The sequence below is a fragment of the Myotis myotis genome, unplaced genomic scaffold (assembly GCF_014108235.1).
Source record: "Myotis myotis isolate mMyoMyo1 unplaced genomic scaffold, mMyoMyo1.p scaffold_m19_p_13, whole genome shotgun sequence".
NCBI classification, from domain to species: domain Eukaryota; kingdom Metazoa; phylum Chordata; class Mammalia; order Chiroptera; family Vespertilionidae; genus Myotis; species Myotis myotis.
The window spans coordinates 53763903-53781843 of NW_023416317.1; the positions used below are offsets into that span (position 1 = coordinate 53763903).

Sequence of the window (17941 nt, forward strand, 5' to 3'; positions counted from 1 at the left end):
CTGGCTTTTCTGTACATTTGTCAGATCTGCCAGATTGTGCAAAAAAGCATGTGTGAGTCAGTCAGACCCAGCGGTGGTCCCCGGACCCTCTCTCGCTGCCTGGGACTCAGGCCCCCACTCTGCCTCCCCCAGGCCGTTGCTTCATCCTTTATGTTGCCGTATCATGACATCAGATGAGGGTGGTTTGTTTTGTGTGCACTTATTGAGTTGATCTAGATACAGATCAGTGCCTGGCACCTGGTAAAAGCTTGGTAAGAGTTTATTAATATCTTAATAATCCCATCCTTAATGCAATACAATTTATAGAAACAGAATCCTACCAAAATATCACCAAAGTCAGCGATTTGTTAATCCAAAGTCTTTTATTTATATAATATTGCCAAATTCCATTTCCCTGACACTTTTCTGCTGTGATGTTCATGGAATCGCACTTTTCTGTTTATCTCTTGCCTTTATGACATTTCCTTCTTCATCAGAGAAGCTTGTTCGGCTCTCCTTGGGTGGTTTATTGTTTTGATTACAGTAGGTCCTCGAGTTACGTCGGAGATCCGTTCCTACGGCACAGCGTAACGCGATTTTCTCCGTAAGCCGGACCCACCCACATAAGCACTACGTCACTCACCTGGAGCACGTACACAGCAGTAACAAAGTGAAACAGCAAAAAAAAATTAAAAGAAAGGTAACAATTCCTGGCCTTTACCTGTGGTAAGTAAATAATAAAAAACATAAAGCAATATGTACATACGTCAAAATGGTGGAACTTTTTTTTTATTATTATTATAAATAAATGGGAGATGGCGATGTAACCACGAAACGACGTACATCAAGTCCGACGTAACCGAGGACTGTCTGTATAAAGGCCAGAGGAGCTACTGAAAATAGTTTACCTCTCTGGGTAACCTGGCGGTAGTCACCGGGGGCCTTAATGAGAAGGCTGTTCGAAAGAATGGGACCATATGGCTGGGGAGGCACATCGGCTGCAGCAGGTGCAGTTGACCTGGCGGGGTTGTACCTGCCACAGGAAGCCCCTGGGTCTTTGGAGCCTTGGTGTGGGCTGTGGAGGGTGGGGATCCCACCTTGCTCTCCAGCTCACAGCAGGATGTTCCTCTTCTTCCTCCAGAGGGGCCTGCAGGTGACCGTGTGGTCAGAGCCTCACAGGGTCGAACAGGCCCCGGATGCCATCCTGAGACTGTGCAGGGCTCCCTGGGCAGGGCTCTGACTTGGGGAGGCCCTGGAGGGGTCTCTCCAGGTGGGGGTGTGGGAGGAGCCGGTGCTTCCTTAGGTGTCCAGGGTGGTCTTTGCTGCGTCCCCGGTGCTATAACCACAGGGGACACTGTAAAACAGACTCAAGTTCCATTTATTCCAAATGTGAGAAAGTGGGTTATTCCCGATCTACGAGACGTGCCTGTACAGTGTGTATGTGTGTGGATTGGATGGTGATCCAGACGCACCCCAGGCTACTCCGTATCTGAAGACAGTTCACAGGAAAAACGGTATCAATGCCATTTCCCGAGCCTGAGCCTTCTCTTGCGGCTGAGAAATACGTACACAGTGTGAGGGCCACAAAATGCCTCCCGTCGTCAGCTGCGTACGTGGCATCTTTTTCTACTTCCCTTTTAAAGTCTTCATGGTCTTAGTGTTAAGCCCACGTTACCGTGCTGTGCCTGACATACCACGTGTTTTACTGATAGGAATATTCATTTCTCAAGAAATGTGAAGTAAGGGTATAAATATCCATTTTGTGGGGAAAGCATTTTTAGTTTGCATTATGGAATTTGTCTTTTTTTCTTTTTCTCTCCCCATTACCTCTGTTTATTCAGGGAAGTGTTTGCTCAGGTTTTTGGCTTGTTATGTCTCTGACCTTGCTGTGCACGTTTCTTTCTTTCTTTTTTATTTTTAATAATATACTAGTGACCTGGTGCACAGATTCGTGCACACTGAAAGGAAATTAATTAGAAGGTGGCTGGTGGGACTGGGCAAGACAGGCAGGACATGCCCTGGAGCCAACATTCCGTGGTCCCTCCTGGCTGGCTGCACCTGGGGCAGTGCTGTGGCTCGAAGGGTATCTGAGGAGTGAGTGGGGTCCCAGATTGCAAGAGGGCAGTTCACCGCAGTTCTGCAGCTCCTGCATTGAGTGTCTGCCCCCTGGTGGTCATTGCGCGTCATAGCTACCGGTCAGACAGTCGGTCAGTCGGTCGGTCGGTCAGACGGTCACTTAGGCTTTTATATATAAAGATTGTTGTTGAATTCAGAGAGGAAGGGAGAGGGAGAGAGAAAAAAAATCAATGATGAGAGGAATCATTGATCGACGTCCTCCTGCACACCCCACACTGGGGCTTAAGCCCACAACCCGGGCATGTGCCCTGACTAGGAATTGAATCATGACCTCCTGGTTTATAGGTTGATGCTCAACCACTGAGCCATGCTGGCCGGGCGAGTGGGCACATTTCTGACTTGAATATGCCTGTCCCCGCCCCGTTTAACAACACTTCCTGTGTCCTTTTCCTGATGGGAAACCAGTCGCCTGTCTTCCTCAGACAGACAGCATCAGACCTACTGCCCAGAGTGGACAGGACGACAGGGATGCTCTTGGCAAGAAGGCCCCAGGACCGGTTCCCAAGGAAACAGATCCATTTGCCAAAGGATCGGAACAAAACCCCAGTCCCATCGGGGCCACATCCATTTCCCCTGACAAGGGACAGTTTCACCTGACATCGGAGGTCACGCGGTGGTGAGAAAACCCCATAACTTACTGGACAGGAGTTTATTGCGGTAAAAGTATAAAACAGGACAAAAGAGTGGGGCCCGGACGGCGGTTTATGGGAAACCTCTTCTGGCCCTTCGGTAAACACGGCCTTTGGGAGCGTCCCCGTCGCTGTGGTTTGCTCGGTCCTCGGAGTCAAGTTATGGCCTGAGCGGATTCTTGCGGAGGGCGTGAAGGTTGGCATGGCAGTGCCTTTCTCCTGGCCCTGGGGATGGATGTGTGTGATTCGTCAGTGTGAGCATATGCCTGGCAGTGCTCACCAACTTTCCGGGAAGTTTACTGCCAGGGACACCTTCCAAGCCTGGCGCCAGCACTTAGAATTTAGGTCATTTCCGTGAGAATCAGTCAGTGAGGTGTGTAATCCATCCCCATAACTACATTCACTTACTATCCAAATGCACATACTTCAGTAGCATTTTACATTCTTCACAGGCTTACCATGGTGCTTCGTTCGATGTCTTGGTGAGCATTTTAGATGTGCGCTATAGCTAAATGTTTGTAATGGGTGGGCCAGTTAAATGGGGCGGGTACCAGGCTGCCAGATAGTATCAGTTTATACAAACTCCATTTGCATTTACCTGAGTAGCAATAATGGAAAATTGTGTCTCCTGTATGTACATTATATTTGTGGCATTTTATGAATGTTCAAAGGTATAGTGTCCTCGACTTCGTAAAGGAGAGGGTTTTGGAACATAAAAGATGCTATTTATCCCATCTTGTACCCCCTTTTAACTGGACGGCTAGCACTTGTCACGGTCTTGAGAACTCACAGAAATGCGTTATGCTTTCACCATCTCTGGTTACTGGGATATTATGAAAAGTTAGAAATATCATCTTTCTGTTGTTCACGATACCCAGCTGCTGCATGAGAGAGTCGATATGACATGAGAGCGGATGAGATACCACAGAGAAACCTCCTCTTGGTTCATAACCATTGTGTCTGGTCCTCCAGTAACCATCAGTGCCATTTTGAGAATCAAAAACGAGCCTGTCTACCTCCCCCCCCCAAAAAAAAAAATGTATTATTTGTTGGAATAAAGCAAAGAAAACATGTTTGATGAACAGGAATGGTTGTTCGTTACCTTGTGTGGAAGATTTTGATCAATGAGTCCGTCCTCGCTGTTCCCACCACAGGCCATGTTCCTTTGGGCACACGTAGCAGAAAGGACACTTTATACAGAGAGCTGCTTTATTCTTCCTCCTGAGCCAGTCAGTCAGATTTAGGCACATTTTAAGTTCTTTTGTTTTGTTTTAAATTGGCTATCTTTATTCCACTTTGTTTTCAGATGCAAATAGTTAAGTGCTCTGCATTCTAATCCGGGAAGAGCCTGTGACTAAATCATAATTTAATGATCTCTTCCCGGGAGATAATGTTGTCAGATTTGGATCTGGAAAGAGGATTCTCATGTTTATCTAATTGGGACCATCTTTCTGCAAAACCTCTGTGGGCTTCTGTAGTTGTGCTAACAATAAACACACCGGGTGAAATCCACATTATGAAAATGCTGTGGTTCAGGAAATACAGGAAATACAAAGCATTGAAACATATCTTCATATGTAAAATATTTTTATGTACCTGTGATAATGTGTATTTCCTCTTAAGTTAGGGGACTTGTCAGTTTTATTGAAAGCAAGAGCTAGGCTCTGTTTTTTTTTTTGGTTTGAACAGCTTTATATACTTTAAATAAATGAAAAGAAATATTGTTTTTCTGAAAGAAGACAAATCCAGTGCAGTGCCGGTAACTGAGTCATGGGTGGTGTTAACACAGTGTATCACATGTGAGCAATTTGTGATTTAAATACTTGTCTGCTAATTAGTTTGTTTATTTTTCTGGGGAAAAAGTCAATTGAAAGCATGAATTATGGCCGCTAAATACTGCGTGGAGAGGATTAATTGGTCCATGGCTCTCTTTAAAACTGATAAAAATGTGCCCACAAAGAATTTACCAATATACCATAATTTTACAACCCCCCTGCCCACCTGTCTAGGTTTATGCCATCGTTAAACGAGGAATGTCTTAAAACAAGGGTGGTGAATACCTACCACATGAGAGCCATTCCTTGTATAATATCAGTGGCCAGGGTCATTAAAAGACTCCTTCGTACCTTCTGCCAACTCACACACAGCGTTGGGACCCTCCGGACACAGTACCTCAGGGAGTCACCAACAATTAGATGGGTTATTTCATGAAAAAGAAGACCTTTTGCCTTGCTCATTCCTTTACTAACCAACCTATAACAAGAGAATAACCTTACTACGGAATCTGTAGTGAATAAGAACGATTTTGATCACAGGAAACAGACGACCAAGTCAAGCCGTTTTAGGTTAAAACAATTTTTGCTCACCTCTTCCAGGGTCAAGAAGTATTCCAGTTTCAGCTTTTCATAAACAATAGGCGCTCAGCTGATGAGAAATGAGAGTGTAAGTGTCTGCTCTCTCCTTTTCTCGTCCCTCGTGTGGCTTTATTCTCAGGGACGCTCTTCCTAAGGGGTGTTGGACGCAGCCAGCTTCTCCTGCTCACGTCACACCTGCTGTGTCCTCACTTTTTCCGATAGCTCGAGTGTAAGTCCCAAAGCAGGTCTCCCATTGGCTCCTTTTGAGACAGGGGTGTGCGCTGTTGGGTTCACTGTCTCCAGAAGTTGATGAATGAATTCAGGGGCAAGGGAGGGGTAAGCAAAGGGAAGCAAAGTTTATTACATTGAAAGTAACAAAGCTCTCTGCACGCAAGGGGGGTCCCGAAATGAGTAGCCGCAGAAGCTCACTAGTCTAGGGGTTTATATTTCCTGTTCTTGCCCTCCGTGGTCTCTGTCACACAAGCACCAGCCAGTCTCCTTTTGCCCTCCTCTCCCCACTTATAGTTCCTGCTCTTGGGTTCAGGGGGAAGGGCAGCTCTAGGTTGACTGGTACATTGTGCCTGTCTTGCTCACATCCTGACCACCTGGCTCATTCCCTCCTTATCTACCATCTTCCCTCCCCAAGGCCCTTACCCTAACCTGCCTGATCCCATCTCCCTCCTCCCTGTGAGTCTGATGCCTTTCAAAGCTCCATCACCCCAGACAGGGATGGAAATACTGGTTGTGCTTACCTGTGCCATTCACCTGGACCAGAGGTTGATGGGAGCATCGGAAGTGCCCCTCCTGGGCCACACGCCAGAGGTGTTATTCTCTAGGGCTGAGCTGCAGGAATGTGGATCAATGCCGGGCCAAGGAAAAGACAACAGACCACCACTGTGGCCTCCATTTTAATTTTCATTGGCTGTTCTAAGATTGTCCTGATGACAGTGATTACAATTAATTAGGGGGATGACGAAGCAGCTATAATGAAGAGATTCCATCCAGAGACATTCATGGTGAAATGCGGGCTCTGGTGCAGTCACCTGGGGACTCAGGCAAGGGGGGCCTTCTGCTCCCCTCAACATGAGGCTTTCTTCACTGTGGATGGGGCTGCCAGACGGGAAAGAATCTACGATGCCTTTAAGGAGGTGACCTGGACGTTTCCTACAGCAGTTCTCCTCTGTCCCTGTAGCCTTGGGGCTGCACCTGGTCACCGGCGAGCCTGGGAAGCATACACTTGAGACAGGTGGGCTTGTGCCTCAGAAGGAATCCACAAATGCTGAAAGCATGGGATCTGAGAACACAGCGCGATGTGGCTCCGGGAGGATAATGTTGACAAGGGGCCCTTACATTGTCTAGATTTAAAACCTGGCGAAGTTGTCTGGTTCCATGGCCCCGAAGCTGGATCACACATATTAACGATCCACGGCACAAAAGACAAGGTCTCCCTTCTTGTTTTTCCGGAGGCGTTGACCTTTGGTTGCAGTCGGTATCCTTCTGTTCTTGTGTTAAAGGACGTGTTCAAGGAGGATCTACTGCGAGTTCCTTTCTGCACTGCGCAGGTTCTTGTTTTGCTTTGTTAACAGGGGAGCTGAAGGTTCTTGTTGTGCTTTGTTAACAGGGGAGCTGAAGGTGCGGCTTTGTACCTGGAGGCTGTGGGCAGGGTTCCCCGACCGAGCAGGCTGCCCTCCTCCTCCGTGCAGCAGCCAGCTGGGCTGTGAGTGTCAGACCTGCCAGACAGGACTGGCATTTCCAAGCTGCAGCTCTTCTGCTGAGCAGTTTTTCTAGGAAAGACGCCAGATCACCAGCTCTGGGCTTTGCCAACGGCTCCTCTCCTCCCTCGGCCTCGCTCTGGGAATGACACGAGGCCCTGGTTCAGGCAGCGTGGGCCGTAGGTCAGCAGGAAGGGCTGAATGTGACCCCGCCCCCAGTACCTTCTCTTTTTCCAGATGACCGGCCTATCTCTCTCACCTTCTGCTTCTGCTCCTGAACCAGCCCCCCGCCCCCCCTCGTTTGTGGTTGGATAGCGTCGTTTTATTGCACACAGCCGTCCTCAGTTGGGAGCGATAAATCCACACCTTTCAAAGCGAATGCAATCGCAATTCCACGTGAGGCCCGAGAGTCCAGCCTCTCCCCAGCACCCCCGTGCGCGTGGTGCCTGATGGACCAGGATCACCCGGGAGAGCAGCTGGGTCTGAACAAAGTGTCGGACAGGATGGGAGCCCAGGGAGGGTTCCAGCTCAGCAGCCCAAGCCTCTGTCCACACACGTCCCCTCTGGCTGGCTGCCCCTGATGATTACAGATTTGAACCTATCCTTGGAGATAACGCTGGGAGGTGTTTCTTGGAGGTGGAAATGGACGTCACCTGCCTCCATTTGGCATGCCTTTATTTTTTTTAAAAAATATATATATTTCTTTATTGATGTCAGAGAAGAAGGGAGAGGGATAGAGAGATAGAAACACCAATGATGAGAGAGAATCCTTGATCGGCTGCCTCCTGCACACCCCTCACTGGGGACCGAGCCAGCACCCCAGGCATGTGCCCTTGGCCAGAATCGAACCCGGGACCCCTCAGTCTGCAGGCCGACGCTCTACCCACTGAGCCAAGTCGGCCATGCCTACTTTAAATGACATCCTTTCGGTGGCTAAAGTACTTCCCATCTTTCTCTCAAATACTGTTCTCCTTCCTTGGCTAATGATTTGTCTCCCTCCCTTCCTCCTCCCCCTCCTCCTTTTTTCCTCACTTACCTTTCCCCCCTCTCTCTCCCTCCTGTGTTAAGGCCCGCAGCCTGGGGCAGAGAGCGCTGTGTGTATGCTGACCTCAGGACCGCCCCTGGTAAGCCCTGGGCTCTTAGTTCCTCATTTATACGCAGTGTCAGATGCTCAGCCTTATGTGGTTCCCCTTCAAAGAAAAACCCATATTTGAGAACCGACCATCTTCTCGCGGCAGGTATCATGCCTTGCTATTCTCTAATACATTTTGGATATTTGATTTAAAGAAAAGCAACTGGTCTTATCTACTGAATTTTCCACTGGACTAAGCACCTGAACAACGACTGGTAAGTAGCAGGTGCTCAATAAATACTTGTCTTTTATATTTATTTATTTATAAATATGTTTTTATTGATTTCAGAGAGGAAGGGAAGAGGGAGAGAGATAGAAACATTAATGATGAGAGAGAATCATGGACTAGCTGCCTCCTGCAACCCCCGCATGTGCCCTGACCAGGAATCAAACTGTGACTTGCTGATTCATAGGTCAAAGCCCAGCTCCTGAGCCACGCCGATTGGGCAAATACTTCACTTTTCAATGATTCTAATGGGAAGCAAACAAATCGCAGAGAAAAGACAAGCTGCATGTGCGGGAGTGGCCTGTTGGCCCGGCCCGGGTGGGGCTCTGAGCCTTCTGCTGAGTGGGTGCACACCCAGAGGGTGGCCCACTCCGGAAAGCCAACTTGGCTTTGCGTCTCCTTGACCTTGGACATGCCTTCCTACAGGCACGGTATTTCCCCTGTTGGAGAATTTATTCAGTATTCTGCCTTGGTTTCTACTTTAGAAAGCATGCCGCGTGAATAACGATGCCTCCGGCAGGGAGATTCCTGTAGCAATTGAAACTCAGGGCCAGTCCTGCCCTCACTTGCATTGGCAGTGCCAAGGCAGGCAGGCAGCGGGACCAGTGCCCACACATAAACCGGCAGAATCCGGATCCAGGGCCAGCAGTTAGTAAGATTCACCAGTCCATTCACTCATTTTCAAAATGTCTTATTTGGCGGCTTCTGAAGGGGAGTTCTGAGTCCACCCTGTGCCACTGGGGACGGTGGCATCACCCCGAGGGTGGCCCACGGCTCTGAATGTCCTTATTGTTTGATGCCGGTGAGAACAAGGCCAGAGCGGAGCCCACCTCACTCCCCTGGCAGATCAGTGATTCTCTTCCCATCAAAGCAGACGTAAATGCAACAGCATTTTTGTTAAGTGGTATTGTGTGAACAATTGGAAAATCTGATTATGGTGAGAAAAAAATGAAAGAGATATGCAAATCCCGTATTCTGCTAAAGACTGTCACTTTCTCCAAATCATTTTGGAATCCGAAAGTAACCTTTACATTTTCTGGCGGCCATGGGGAGTCCGGGAAATGGCCTCTGTTACTGGGGTGAGTGCCAGGGGCTGTCTTCTACCCCACATTCCCGAATTAACGCAGAGTAAGTGAGAAAAACATCAGGGAGCGCTATGGTGAAATCACAGACCAGCAAGTATCAGGACAAACAGTTTTTAAAGTGGTAACAGGGGTAGGTTAATTTGCATATGTCACAATTAGGCAGCCTATGGAGCCGGCCTGGAGTGGGAGGGAGACTGAGCTCAGCGCCCTTCCCGGGCGGCCACCACGCCCTCCTGCCCGCGGCGAAGGGACCCGGCCTGGCCAGCGCCTCTGGAAGCCGCGGAGCCGGCCACCGCGCAGGAGGCGGCCTCGGACACCCCTTTGCGGGAGCAGCGGCGGGGACCCCGCCTCCTCTGGCCGCAGACGGGCCGGGCCCACGTTTGCGCTGCGGAGAGTCCCGCGCGTCCCGAGCCGTGACCACCCCGTCCCACGGGAGGGAGCGCAGGGAGGCGGCGCAGACGCGGGCGGAGCGGAGGCGCGAGCGGCAGGCGCGGGAGGCGCGGAGCGGAGCAGCCAAGCCGGTCCCGGTCCCGCGCCCGCGGCCACAGCGGCGCTGCTGGGACTCGGGGGCGTCCTCTCCGCTCCCCGCTGGACCCGGGGACGTGCTCAGCGGACCGGGGGCCACCGGCGACGCAGGTGTGTCCTCGGCGGGCGGGAAGGTGGGCAGGTGTCTGGCTCGCCCGGGGTCGCCCAAAAGCCAACTCGGGGGGGCGGATGCGCGGAGGCTCGGGGTCACTCCTGGGAGGGGGCGTCCCATGGTGGCCTCGGAGGTGCGAGACCAGGTTCCGTCCTGGCCCCGCAGCCATTCCCCGGGAGGGACCCCCCCTTCCCAGCCGAGCCCCTGGGGGAGAGGGGGCGTGGAGGCCGCCTTCAGACAGCCGGGTCCCAGGGGAGTGGGGAGGCGGCGGGTCCCTGATCCCTAGGCGCCCACTTTCTCTGCGGGGCCACCAGGAGGACCCGTGGGTGCCTCCAGCTTCCCCCCCGCCTCGCCCCCTGCTCTCCGGGAGGACTCCGGACCCCCCAGGACAGGACAGCCGTGGCGGGAGGCGGGGGCGGGGGGGGGGCAGGTCCAGCTGGGTTTGCAGTCAGTCCTGGCCTCGCCTCCCCGCTCCAGGGCTGACCCTCTGGGGAAGTGGGGCGCGGTACCCCACCGCCCTGTCTGCCTTCCAGGGCCCCTGGGGGTTCCGTAGGCCCTGCCAGCTTGAGGCGGGAGACCTGTGGGCAGGTGGTGGTGGGGGGAGAAACTGGAGGGGGCGGGGCTGGAGGTGCGGGGCGGAGGGCAGGCCTGGTGGTTGCCATGGCTCCCGGGACCGACTTGGGGCGCTGGAGATGCGGGTTGAGCCGCCCCTGCGCTGGGTGCCCCTCCCCCTGTCCTTTCTCTCTCTTCTCGCTCTTTTCCTGCCCCCACCTTTTTCCTGAGTGCGGGCAGCTGGGGCGGGTGCGGGCGCAGTGATTGATTCGGAGAGCGGGGCTGGGAGCGGGAGGCCGGCTCGCCTGCCCGCCTGCCCCGCAGACTGCGCCCCGCCGCCCCGCCGCCCGCCGCCCGCCGCCCGCAGCCCCGCTCGCCTGCGCTGTGCACGCTCGGTCCGGGGCCGGGACGCCCGCGAACGCCGCGGAGGCCACGCACGCGGTCCAGGTAACCGCGGGGGTCGCGCTGGAGGCGGGGAAGGCGTGCGGGGAAGGCCGGGCGTGGAGCAGGGGTGCGGTGGCTCCTCAGGCCGGCGGGCGGGGACCGGCGGGTTCAGCCCCACCTGCTCTGCCTGCTGAGCCCCCGAGGGGCCCACAGAACCTGCCTGAGCAGGAGCTGCGCGGTCCGAGCTCCAGGACGCGGGGTGGAGGCCAGTGGTGCTGGCGGCGCTTGGAGGTGGGCACCGGGGAGCCCCTGGGTGAGCCCCTGGGTGAGCCGGGCAGAGTCCCTCCGCGCCCACGTGGTCCCACTTCCTGCGCCCCCACCTGGCAGGTGCGGTGTGGCTGGAGCGACTTCAGGACCCCGCGCCTCCGTTTCCTCTTCCCAGCCCCGGGGTCATGTCCACACCTGCCTTCCGGCTGCTGCAGGACTGGAATGAGGGCATCCAAGTAGACAGTGGAGCATAATAGACGCTCCAAAGTGAGCGTTGGTTGCGGAGGCGGGCTCTGCTCCTGCTCCTGTTAGCTATTCCTCGGTTTACTTAGCTGTGGTGCCTTCTCCTTTCCCCGCTTGCCTACCATGCCAAACGCCTCTGGTTTCCAGTCTCCTTGAGTATCAGGGATATGACTGTTACCAGGCGGGCCCAGCCCCCAAAGCTCTGGATTGCCGCCACTGGGAAGCTATACACGGACCACTGCTGGCCAGGTTGGTTGTCCCTCAATGGATGGAGAGAGACGCTAGACGGCGATTTGGGGAAACGCAGTGACAAGGAAACCAAGTGGACTGGAGGCTGTGGGTGTGAGACTTGGTGTTTCCTTGGCCACCTGCGGAGGTTGCAGTGGGTGTGTCTGAATTCCGTTCTCTGTGATACCTCCCCTGTGGCCTGTACCTGTGGCCTCCGTGGCAGCGTGGATCTGGGGTCTGGTGTGTGAGCCAGCTCTCCGTGTGCTTGCCTTCCGTGCTGCGGTCATAGCAGAGCACGTGTGTGATCACGCCTCACAAGCTCCTGAATACCGTGACCCAGTGGGTCTGGACATGTCTGGCAGGTGTGAGGACGCGATGGCAGTCCTTAGAAATCTCTTTCCCCGCCTGTTTGTGCCCACTTCACGGGGGAAGTGCCAGGCTGTGGTGATGGATGTGTTTTCTGGACTGTTCCCTGATCCACCTGTATTGATGGATTTTTTTCCTTTCAGAAAAAGGCTAACCCGGCCGGTGTGGCTCAGTGGTTGAGTGTGGACCTATGAATCAGGAGGTCAGGGTTCGATTCCCCATCAGGGCACGTGCCCGGGTTGTGGGTTCGATCCCCAGTAGGAGGCGTGCAGGAGGCAGCCAACCTATGATTCTCTTTTATCATTGCTGTTTCTATCACTCTCCCTTCCTTTTTAAAAATAAGAAAAAGAAATTACAAAGCTGTGGAGGTTGCCTGCTTCCTCCTGGGTCTGTAGGTGCTCGTTATACCCCCAAGGACGGATTGCCGGGCGGACAGGGCTGGCGTTGCAGTTGACGTTCCCTTTACCTGTGTTCACACATTCGGTGAACTGGTTTTACATCCTTTCTTTTAAAAACCGCTTGTGAAAAGATAGGCATGTCCCCGATCTGAAGCTAGCAGAGCCCCACAGACTATAAAACAGACCCCACCCAGGAAGGTGGGAGGTTGTTGGGCCCAAAATTGCTTTGTGGAAATAATGAGGCCCATTCGTTCTGATGAAGAATTGAGTCAGAGGAGTGATCAAGGCTGATTTTAGACCCTAACTGGTGTTTATCTCCTGAAGGAAACTTAAATCATAGACGGGGGCTGACGGCTCAGATTTGAAGGACGGGTGTCAGGGGGCCCTGTGAGCATCAGCTCAGAGTGTAGAGTTTGCCTTCGAGGGTGACGGCCTGTGACAACACCCCTCCCCCCAGTGCCTGTGTCATCATTAAAGGTGCCTTGAGGAATTAGCGTGACAGCCGGCCTGACATTCACACGGCCATTTACATAGCGTTTCCTGGGAGCGTTGGCATTTGCTGTTTCACTTGTTGGAAATTATTTTGGCCTTTGATTTATGATGGCCACCGTGCCATAGAGCCTAATATAGCTTAGAGACAAAAATTTAGCCTCACACTGCTTTGTGTTTTCCCTAAATGTCCGAGCAGCCATGCGCATGGAAAGCTTGAGTTAGGCTACAGACAAAGGGGACCGGGGAAAGCTGTGACAGTTCTGGAGGTGCCAGTTCTAAACGGGGGACTGATTGGCCTGCCAAGGTGTGCTCGGAGCCCTCCATCTCTGCACTGGGTGTCGGGGGTCGGGGGGGGAGCTGTCCTTAACGATGCCCCCTCTTATCTGATCCCATCCGTGTTCCCTGTGTTTTTATTTTCACACTCAGACCGAGAATACTGCATTTTCAATTATGAACATTTCGATTACAGCTTCATCCTAACTAATTCAGTCCGAAGAGAATGCAATTGTTATGGTGATTTACATACAATATGCTAAGTTAACACAGCTAATGAGGGAAAGCCCGCCAGTCCTATGCATTCCTAGAAAAACACTGTGCTAAGCATTCTTTCAAAGAAAAGATCCCATTATTCGCCAGCACTTTATGCCTACCTGCAAGGAGAACTGGCACGGAGCCATTTTCTCGGCTATTAAGGTGGAATCTCTCACGTTGGCCATCACATGCCTCTCACCGCTCTTTGGGGTGGGGTGGGGGGAAGGATGGAAACAGGTCTCCATTTCATCAGACGTGGTGCTCTCTCCTTTCTCTGCATCCTTTTGGAGGAAAGCGTCTGTATTTTCTAATTTTGGGGGCTGGTTAACGCCTTAAACGTTACTAATTACTGCAGTTTATTTTTTGTGTGTCGCAGTAGAGTAGTTAGTTAATTATAGCCTTCTCATTAGCACCGTGCGGAGAATAATGAATTAACACATCCCTCGGATCAAAAAAACATCTAAGTTTATCTTCTGAGAATAAAAGTGTTATTGTGTTACCGAAAGTCACTATAATTTTCCCAAGAAGCAAATTGGTTGGAATCCTCTGGCTCTGGGATAGGAGCCCTGATGAATGAGGTGGCTGAGCACAGACGGGGAGTCGGGCTGCGGTTGCTTGGCAACCTAGCATTATTCTGCAGTTTCTTCTGGGATATTTATCCAGTAAACTAGAAAATTCTGTTTTGTTAACGAATGTTTTTTAGTCAGTGCACAAATAGACCATAACTAATTGAGATTTTATGTATTGTGCCTAAAAAATGGTCCTGCTTACCTTCCCATTGTGCTGAGATGACACAAATGCAACTGTTTTCAGTTTTTTAGCATTTACTTTCTGTAAAAAAAAAAGGTTTATTTCATTTTCATATGAATTTGTCTCTACCAAGATATTACAACTTGTTTATCTCTTGGGAAGTCAAATTATTAGGAGTGTGTGTGTGTATTCACAATTTTTTTCAGTAAGAGCCAGAAAGAGAATTTTAACTGAGAGGAAGTCTTCAAGAATCATGGTTTGCATAAAAATTTTAGAAGAATCCAAAGGCAACAAAATCTCAGACATATGCCGAAGCAATTTCTTCACTGATACAGCTCCTAGGGTACTTGAAACTAAAGAGAAAATGAACAAATGGGACTACATCAAAATAAAAAGCTTCTGCACAGCAAAAGAAACCATCAACAAAACAACGAGAAAACCCACTGTGTGGGAAAACATATTTGCCAATGTCATATCTGATAAGGGCCTAATCTCCAAAATTTATAGGGAACTCATACAACTTAACAAAAGGAAGATAAACAATCCAATCAAAAAATGGGCAAAGGACCTAAATAGACACCTTTCAAAAGAGGACATTCAGAAAGCCAAGAGACATATGAAAACATGCTCAAAGTCACTAATCATCCGAGAGATGCAAATCAAAACAACAATGAGGTACCATCTCACACCTGTCAGACTGGCTATCATCAACAAATCAACAAACGACAAGTGCTGGCAAGGATGTGGAGAAAAAGGAACACTTGTGCACTGCTGGTGGGAATGCAGACTGGTGCAGCCACTATGGAAGACAGTATGGAGTTTCCTTAAAAAACTGAAAATGGAACTCCCATTTGACCCTGTGATCCCACTTCTAGGAATATATCCCAAGAAACCAGAAACACCAATCAGAAAGGATATATGCACCCCCATGTTCATAGCAGCACAATTCACCATAGCTAAGATCTGGAAACAGCCTAAGTGCCCATCAGTAGATGAATGGATTAGAAAACTGTGGTACATCTACACGATGGAATACTATGCTGCTCTAAAAAGGAAGGAACTCTTACCATTTGCAACGTCATGGATGGAACTGGAGAGCATTATGCTAAGTGAAATAAGCCAGTCAATGAAGGAAAAATACCACATGATCTCACTCATTCATGGATAATAGAGACCATTATAAACTTTTGAACAATAATAGATACAGAGGCAGAGCTGCCTCAAACAGATTGTCAAACTGCAGCAGGAAGGCCGGGGAGGGTTGGGGGGCAGGAGGTAGGGGGGTAAGAGATCAACTAAAGGACTTGTATGCATGCATAGAAGCATAACCAGTGGACATAAGACATTGGGGGATAGGGGAGGCTAGGGGACTGTCTAGGGCGGGGGGATAAAATGGACACATATGTAATACCCTTTGTAATACTTTAAGCAATAAAAAAAAAAAAAAAAGAATCATGGTTTGCGGGTTGGAGTGACCATCGGGTGCTCAGGGAGGCATGGGCCTCCGTCCACAGGTCGCCGGAGGACGATGACAGGGACGCTAATGCACTGAGTCTGGCAGATGTAGGGATGCCCGCTGTTCTTGGGCCCGGGTTCCTCTCGCTGCCCCGGGAGGCTCCGGGCAGGAGCCCAGCAAAGCCGTGGCTGCCTGTCTTCTCAGCCTCCCCTCCCGCCTCCAGGGACTGCGCGCCATCTACACTTTCCCCGACTCGGCCTGTGAATTTTAGTGCCCGCGTTGCAATTCCCTCCTCAGGTCGTAAAACCCTTCGGGCACATTTTACGCATCCCATAAACCCTTGTGCTGTCTGCACAGCGGGAGACACAGGTGTGCGGGAGGTGCACTGGCTGCCCATGGGGCTGCGGGGCTGCATCTGAGTTCCCTAAATCCTGTGTGGGTGGCCTTGGCTGGGTCAGGTGGCCTCTAAGACTGAGTTCTCCTAGGAAGTGAGGGATACTATTCAGACCCGGTGCGCGGGCATTACTGTGAGTGTGAAGTGGGCCCCTCTAGGTGGACAGCTTGGTGAATGTACTAAGCACTCAGTTAAATGCTGGCCTTTATTGATATAGTAGTTATCCTTCCATTCCATGCTGTGGATGGAGGGAGGGGGAGAGCGCACCTGAGCCTGCTGGGGTCCTGGTAATTCCTGCTGAAGAGCCCCCACACCTCGAAAGACTCAGGCCTGTGGACCGCGGTGATGGGCACGAAGCTCCAGCTGCCAAGGGCAGAGCAGAGTGGAGGATCCTGACGTCAGCTTCAGGGACCTCTGCCCACTTCCCTTGGTCATCCTTCCTGCCCAGAGGGGGGTCAGCTGCAGCCTCCAAACTGCAGAACACACCTGTCCATTCCTGTTACCTCTGCTTTCCTTTCGGAGATGAGGGGGTACAGCAGAGGGGACATGCACAGGGCATGATTCCACTTCTATGGCAACGGGCTTGTATGTTTAAAAATATGTTTTTATTGTTTTCAGAGAGGAAGGGAGAGGAAGAGAGAGAGAAACAGCAGTGATGAGACAGAGTCATTGATGGGCTGCCTCCTGCATGCCCCCTACTGGGGATCGAGCCCATAACCTGGGCATGTGCCCTGACGGGGAAATCAAACTGGGACCTCCTGGTTCATAGGCTGATGCTCAACCCCTGAGCCACACCAGCTGGGCTAACAGGCTTGTAGTTTTAGCTGAGGTTCTTCTCTAACAGAGCCTGTGCTGTGATGGAGGCTCCGATGGAGGGGGGGTGGGGCAGGCGTCCTGCTCTGGAAATGACACCTGTTCTCTGAGGACAAGTCTTCATTATCAGCTGTCAATTAAGATGCGGCTTCCGAGGGAAAAGCCATCCAGCTGGATTCTAGGCATGGCCGATATACTTGGGGTTTTAGAAAGGTGTTCGATGTTTTGGTTTGAGGTATTTGGAAGCTCATGCTGATTATCTTTTATGTGTGAAATGGGAATACCATTCTCAAGTCTCAGTGACTGCAATGATGCTGTTGTGTTGTAGAAGCGGGGGAGGAGGGGCAGGGAAAATGCGCTTGCTCCCACTCCGGCCAGACCCGTTCTTGTGTCCTTGGACCCTAGGGGATCGGTGTGCTCTGAGCTTGTGTCTGACCCCTGCCTGTTTCTCCAGAGCGTGGTGCCCGGGTTCCCAATCAAGACGTTTTATTTTTCTGTTGTAAATTCAGAGACTTTCTGAACTTCTGTAAAAGGCATCTGGTGCACAATGAAGAATGATTCATCCATTAAAATGTATTTTTTTAATCCTCACCCGAGGATATGTTGAGAGAGAGAGAGAGAGAGAGAGAGAGAGAGAGAGAGAAGAGAAATATCCATTGGTTGCCTCCCATATGAGCCCCGACCAGGATCAAACCCACAACCTCAGTATGTGCCCTGACTGGGAATCGAACCCATGACCTTTCGGTGCACAGGATGATGCTCAACCCACTGAGCCATCAGCTAGGGCTGGATTAAAATATTTAAGGAATTACTTGCAATGGCAAGAAATTAAAAAAAAATTGCCGGCAATGGTGAGCATACAAAAATAATCTCCGTGTTCACATCTGTAGATACGTCAGAACAGATAGCAGGCTGCTTGGGGCGGTTTGCTATCGCGCACCAATTTGAGACGTACTCCGTGTTACGAGACAGAGATCTAAGCGAATGGATGAAAACAAAGCGCAAAGGAAGGAAGGTGTTTACGCCTGACCTCGATCCCGCTCCGCTCTGTAACCTCCAGCCCCTCTCGGCGGAGCTCGATTTCAAAGGTCTCACAGACCGTGCTGGCCAGGCACGCAAGCTTCCGCTTGTAATTGATTTGGGCTGAATAGGTTTTGAACGCCATTGATGAACTCAA

At 51.2% G+C, this 17941-nt stretch overlaps 1 protein-coding gene and 1 long non-coding RNA gene across 13 annotated transcripts in view; one reads left to right on the plus strand and one right to left on the minus strand.

Annotated features, from left to right (window-relative positions):
• Positions 1-347: 347 nt before the first annotated feature.
• LOC118668395 lies at positions 348-7434 on the minus strand. Of its 3 annotated transcripts, XR_004971655.1 has the most exons (6): positions 5851-7434; positions 5111-5391; positions 4809-4997; positions 3847-3965; positions 2754-2969; positions 348-1333 (listed from the first exon to the last, which is right to left on the minus strand). It is a non-coding gene; the product is annotated as an uncharacterized LOC118668395 (long non-coding RNA). The 3 variants fall into 3 exon arrangements; XR_004971656.1 differs by lacking the exon at positions 348-1333 and having other exon boundaries at positions 2750-2969; positions 5111-5395; positions 5851-7431; XR_004971654.1 differs by lacking the exon at positions 348-1333 and having other exon boundaries at positions 2750-2969; positions 5851-7430.
• Positions 7435-9404: 1970 nt separating this feature from the next.
• CHL1 (cell adhesion molecule L1 like) overlaps positions 9405-17941 on the plus strand; it is a 104227-nt gene continuing 95690 nt past the window's right edge. For 6 of the 10 annotated variants that reach the window (XM_036333331.1, XM_036333336.1, XM_036333334.1 and 3 more), the window contains exon 1: positions 9405-9889. In XM_036333331.1, the coding sequence (XP_036189224.1) occupies positions 9420-9889 (470 nt within the window). In that variant the 5' untranslated portion in view covers positions 9405-9419. Of the gene's footprint in view, positions 9890-10537; positions 10890-17941 lie in introns of those variants that run through there. The other 4 variants (XM_036333339.1, XM_036333338.1, XM_036333340.1 and 1 more) reach the window with 4 other exon arrangements.